Source organism: Myxocyprinus asiaticus, chromosome 32 (genome assembly GCF_019703515.2).
Source record: "Myxocyprinus asiaticus isolate MX2 ecotype Aquarium Trade chromosome 32, UBuf_Myxa_2, whole genome shotgun sequence".
Lineage (NCBI taxonomy): Eukaryota > Metazoa > Chordata > Actinopteri > Cypriniformes > Catostomidae > Myxocyprinus > Myxocyprinus asiaticus.
In genome coordinates this window covers 21,850,994-21,856,675 of record NC_059375.1, presented here as the reverse complement: position 1 = coordinate 21,856,675, position 5,682 = coordinate 21,850,994, and the positions used below count along the sequence as shown (strand labels likewise).

At 34.7% G+C, this 5,682-nt stretch overlaps 1 protein-coding gene across 1 annotated transcript; it reads left to right on the top strand.

Annotated features, from left to right (window-relative positions):
- Nucleotides 1–1,847: 1,847 nt before the first annotated feature.
- Nucleotides 1,848–4,658, top strand: gip (gastric inhibitory polypeptide). The gene is made up of 6 exons (XM_051667588.1): nucleotides 1,848–1,865; nucleotides 1,965–2,071; nucleotides 3,452–3,589; nucleotides 4,139–4,276; nucleotides 4,386–4,481; nucleotides 4,561–4,658. Exons 2-6 carry the CDS (start codon nucleotides 1,989–1,991, stop codon nucleotides 4,568–4,570), a joined length of 465 nt encoding a protein of 154 aa, XP_051523548.1. The 5' UTR covers nucleotides 1,848–1,865; nucleotides 1,965–1,988; the 3' UTR covers nucleotides 4,571–4,658.
- Nucleotides 4,659–5,682: the final 1,024 nt, after the last annotated feature.

The following is a 5,682-nucleotide window of genomic DNA, read 5'->3' as shown; positions in this document are numbered from 1 at the left end:
GTCTGTAACAGATACTCCTAGTAAGAGCCTTCTGCACAAATGATTGGAAAAAATAATAGTTTCACGTTAAAAACAAGTCCATTACTGTATAGAAAAGAACATGTTACACAAACAAGATTGGGCCATGGAGCTTTGTGATGTCTTACCACCAGTAGCACAAAAGTCCCACAACTGTTTCCATTTTTTGTGATGTGGAGCAGAGAGCACCAGTTCTCCAGTATCCTCGCAACTCTTTTATTATTATTATTATTATTATTATTATTATTATTATTATTATTACTGTTCTCCTGTATCTCACAGCCCATATACTTCCTGAGTAAATAAGTGAAACACGCATTGTTTTACAGGGTTAACAATTATTTCTTGTGAGTAACATTGGACTGGTCTGCCATAACACTAAGTATTAAAAATAGAAATCCTTTGAAATATTACTTAAATGATTTATTTTTTTAAATACATTAACATAATGTGAAACCAAATTATTGCCATAGCAGATCTTGTACACTGTGTAATATAGCATATTAATTTATGGTTTGTGCTCCTTGTCAGATTTTACTGCAGATTTGTTCTTTGATCATAATCTTGACCAACAGTTTTGGAGATTTCGGCCTTTCCCAACTTAATTAGATGGGAGTTTGTTTACTTGTTTACATAGAAAATAGCTGCCAGACCTCCCGGAGAGATTTCCAAAGATGGCCGCAGAGTGGACTGACTTGATAAAAAGACTTTGATAATACTTGATTTTTGCATTAACATGATACACTAGCACTCAAAAGTTTGAACACAACTCATTCTTTATTACTACTATTTTTTTAAATAAGAGTAAAGTGATCAAAACTATCAAATAATACAAATGGAAATATCTATCTATCTATCTATCTATCTATCTATCTCTATCTAATTTTTATTGTATTTAGTTATTTATTTATTTGACTATTTCAACATTTAAAAAGTGATTTGGTCCGAAGTGTTGAATGAAGAAAGTTCCATGTCTGTGCCAATAACATGTTTGCATTTTTAACGCAGAATATGTATCACTGTGCAAATGCAAGTTCAGTCACAATGTCGTATAAACAAATAATGTGCTGAAATAATATGTTTTTATATGTCATTATGTCTGCAAATACATTTCCACCAACTTTTCCATAAATAATTGTATTGAGGAAGCTCACACACCAAGGAATCTGGTCAGAATGTCTGGTAAGAGGCCTATTCCTCTGAACACCTCCTTGTTTTCTATAACCCAGTCTCTATGTGTAGCTCTCCTATTTCCACCGGTCATCTTACCACATGACTGGTTACTAGCTCTGTCCTGTTATATTACATTACCCTCTAGTGGTGTCAACAGTATGCATAAGCACATATCAATACAATAATTATATATTAATTGTCACTAATATTATTGCAAAAAAGCAGCCTACATCTGAACCTTTTTGGAACATACAATATAATGTGTTTATTTTTCCAAAACTAGCTGAAAATTGTGCCTCTTGAGTCATTAGCTAGGTACATTTCCATACAACAGCAAATATTGCTCAGATTTTGCACAATGAAAACATATGCCTTTAAAAACTGTCTAATGGTTTAATGAGATCATTTCTATATTGCAATTCCATAAGCAAGTCATTTTTCCATTTCAAACCGCAAAGAGTGCAAACAGATTTGAAACCTATGATTGTATGAGAAAGCAGCCTTATCAGTATTTATGTCTGTGTATCACCCTCATTAATAATTGTTTTAATGATGTGGAAGTAAGTTGTTGCTTGGGTGGTAATGTAATCTGCATTGTATAAAAGACCTGTGCGGTTTGCTGTAGAGTTGTACATCAGTTTAAGACATTCAGCACAGGACAAGAATCAGAAAAGGTAGGCATAAAAACATTTTCATTCAGCTATTTTGATTACAATACTGTTGGTCAGTAGACTGACATTGGTCAGGTATCCCCCTTCTCATATGATTTATAGGATTTAAGGAAGTCGTGCAGAAAAATGAAGGCTGCAGTATGTGCTCTGGTTTGCATATGTCTGGGCAGTATATGGACAGGTGCAGAATCCCAGCATGTTGATAGCAGGTAAGAGTCATTTATAGCAGTGGTTCTCAACTGGTTTTGCTTCGGGACCCAGATTTTACATAGGAAATCAAGTGGTGACCCACCATAGTAAAAACATAACTTGTTTTTAATGTATCCTGTGTTGCATTTCCTTTTATCTTGCATAGTTTTGTTCATGGTTTTCAAGTATAAGGGCATGCATCAAGTGACATTATTTTTGCTATTTGATGTCAACAACAAAAGCCACAGGAAGTTTTCTCTCCCCACTTATAAAAATTTAAGAGCATATTTATTTATATGCTATGAGCCCATTATTATCCCTTTTGTTTCCTAATTTCAAACATCATTCAAACAGAATTACACAGGTGGAAAGGCTTCTCATTACCATGGTTAAGTCAGTGTAGCTAGTTTTAAATAATAGTAGGCTAATAATAATAATAAATTATATATTGATAATATATATATATATATATATATATATATATATATATATATATATATATATACTAGCCGAAACACATTTTGAAACTTCTACAACTGCCACTGTTGATATAAAATGAGGTCTAATAGATTCTACCTATAGATTATTTCATGTGAAACTATAACATTTTGTCAAAATATAAAAGTTACTTTCACTCAGGTAAAATCGTGAAACAATTATGTAAAGGTGATGAGGTGTAATAATATTTATTTATTTATTTTTATTTTTTTGCACATAGCACAGTGTTGCTCTTTTCCTCCTCAGTGCTGTTTGGCTTGTCAGGGCTGCCTACTGTTTGAGAGGTTTGACTTGACTTCCTCCGTAACGATTTAAACTAGAAAAGTCTCACTAAAATTGAAATGGGTCACATCAGTTTTGAGGTCAGCGCGCCGCAATATATCGAGGGAAGCCCGGTAGTTGCGCGTGTGCGTCTGAGAGTAGAGCAGAGCAGATCATTAGCGCGAGCTGGATCCGTTACACTCGCGTGAATGCTTTAATCGCACCGCGAAAATATCGCAGTGCAGATTAGAAACCTTTATCTGAATGCAAGATTATCATTAAATAATCTCTTTATTAAATATTATATTATCATTAAATAATCTCTATCACTTGGGTGGCCCCTGAAAAGTATTCGATGGGAGAGACATTGCATTGTTCTTTCGCTGCTGTCCGCGACCCAGTCAGAATAGACCTGCGACCCACTTTTGGGTGGCGACCCACCAGTTGAGAAACACTGATTTATAGCATCAATAAATAATTTGTAAGTAAGGTGAATTATGTTTTTATGTTTTTTTCCGCATAAATTTGAGTTTATGCAGCAGAATATATATATATATAATATGTGTGTCACAAGACAATTTAAGGAGAACACACTAATGTTTGTTTGTATAATTTGTGTTGTGTTCAAATTTCATTAATAGCTCAACAAATGACATCCAAAAGTTGAGTCGCCGGTATGCTGAGTCAACCATTGCAAGTGACATCAGTAAGATTATGGACTCCATGGTTCAGAAAAACTTTGTGAGCTTTCTGCTTAATCAGAAAGACAAGAAAAGAGAGTAAGTTTGGGGAAATGGAAGCAGCAGCTTGTTGTAAGAGGAGTCTGGGGCTAGTTGTCACACTTTTTACTACCGTGAATATTTCTCACGCCCAAGAATACAAAAAAAAAAAAAAAAAAAAAAGTTTAATGAACATGTTGTCACAATGGAACCTGCATTGTATGACAGTGTGCTTAAATTGTTTTCACTGTTTACCCAAGAGCTAGCAAAAATATGATGGTATTGAAATTTTCGTTTGGAGGACACAGTTAATACAAATGATTCTATTTTCAGAGGGTTTTGAACTAGGTGTAAAAACTAACATACAAAACCATGGCTGGAATAAAACAAAACAAGCACTTGTGTAATTTGACTCAACTCAAACCTTTATACTTACTGAGATAAAGCCCTTGTGACAAGTTGTGACATTTGACAACTGGCCCTGGTCTCCCCTGTATATTAATATGTGTGTCACAAGACAATTGAAAAAGAAGACACAAATTATTATGGGTTTTTTTTTTCATTATTTATTTATTTAATAAATGGTTGTATTTTCTAATGTTGTTACAGCTCAACAAATGACATCCAAAAGTTGAGCCGCCGTTATGCCGAATCAACAATTGCAAGTGACATCAGTAAGATTATGGACTCCATGGTTCAGAAGAACTTTGTGAAATTTCTCCTTAATCAGAGAGAGAAGAAGAGTGTGTAAGTTTGGGGAAATGGAGGCTGCAGCTTATTTTTAAGCTACAGAATGTATATGATAGATTCAGAATACCTAAAAGTAACAGGCAGCATCTGGTGCTCATTTCTACAGACCAACTATGGCTGGTGATCCAGACTACAGCATCTTCAATGACCTCCTGAAAAAGGAGTTCATGATGTGGGTTCACAGTAAAGGGGATGCATTCAAGTAAGTCGCCTTCTGCAAATAAAATTAATTAAGTTTCACCACGATGAATTTTACTATGTTTTTCTTCCTTTACCCACAGGAATCAATAAAGCTAAGCAGGACGTGCCACTAAGTTGCCTTGGAGAACAGACTGAATACTACCTACCAGATCAGTCAATGTTTTGAATATCTTGTCATGTCTGTTCATTACAATTAAATTGTTGAAATCAAATAATCTAGTTTCTACTTGTTTTGCATTATACACTGAACAAAAATCAAATAAAATAAAAATAGTTGGTTTAACTTAATTCAATTATGGACATTTTTTCCACACAATGAAAATTAGTTCCTTTGATAAGAAATTAACATGTAGGCTCTACTCAAATACTTTGTGTAGTGATCACCTAAATTAATTGAGTTAACCTAACATACAGTAAATGTGATCTGTTTAAATAACTCTTTTGCACCTTGCAGCTAGCTAGCAACAAAAACATTAGCATTTTATATGTTATTTTTGTACTGTATGACAAGTATGGTGCTGCAGAGAGTTTACATATCGTCAGTCACTGATGTTCACTCAGTGTTTACTTCATGAGAAAAGCAATATGCACTGATTTAAAAATAGCACATAATTTTAAAATGTACTCTCTCAATCAAGTCCGATGCAAAGCATGCTGGGAACTGGAAATCCCCTGCCCAGTTTCAGCAATACATTGATGCAACAAATATTATTCACATAGTCCTAACATGATTGGATTAATCCTTTTAGCTCTTACAGTGTTTTTAAAGATTTCCTGTTTCAGTGTGCTGCAGAAAATGTCTTTCTGGGCCTTTAATAATACTTGCAAGTAGTCTCAGTCATCATACAGAAATCAAAGGTTTCTACAGGTAAAGAGCAAAGTGCTCTTTGTGTCCTCTTGCCTTTTACTCTGTCGGGCGTGGTTTCTGTGATACCCTGTACCAGGAGCAGACTAGCTCCTCTCTGCACTGACCACTCAGTGTCCATGCTTCAGGCGCATGAACATCTCATGTCTTACTCTACTAATGCTGTTTCTGGGCAAAATAAGGAAGGAGAGGTCAACTAAAGGACATACACACACACACACACATTTTACGGTATGCAGGAGAGAAAACAGACTGAGAGAACACAAAGTACCCAGAAGAGAAACAACAGAATACAAAGTCTTAATAATTTTCCATTACAATTCCCTCCTTTGAGCAT

What these genes read in the sequence shown, in the direction of transcription:
- gip (XM_051667588.1), top strand. Translation starts at nt 1,989, where the DNA reads ATGAAGGCTGCAGTATGTGCTCTGGTTTGCATATGTCTGGGCAGTATA. An exon ending in TCCCAGCATGTTGATAGCAG is followed by an intron (nt 2,072 to 3,451) that starts GTAAGAGTCATT and finishes TTTCATTAATAG; the next exon opens with CTCAACAAATGACATCCAAA. An exon ending in CAGAGAGAGAAGAAGAGTGT is followed by an intron (nt 4,277 to 4,385) that starts GTAAGTTTGGGG and finishes TCATTTCTACAG; the next exon opens with ACCAACTATGGCTGGTGATC.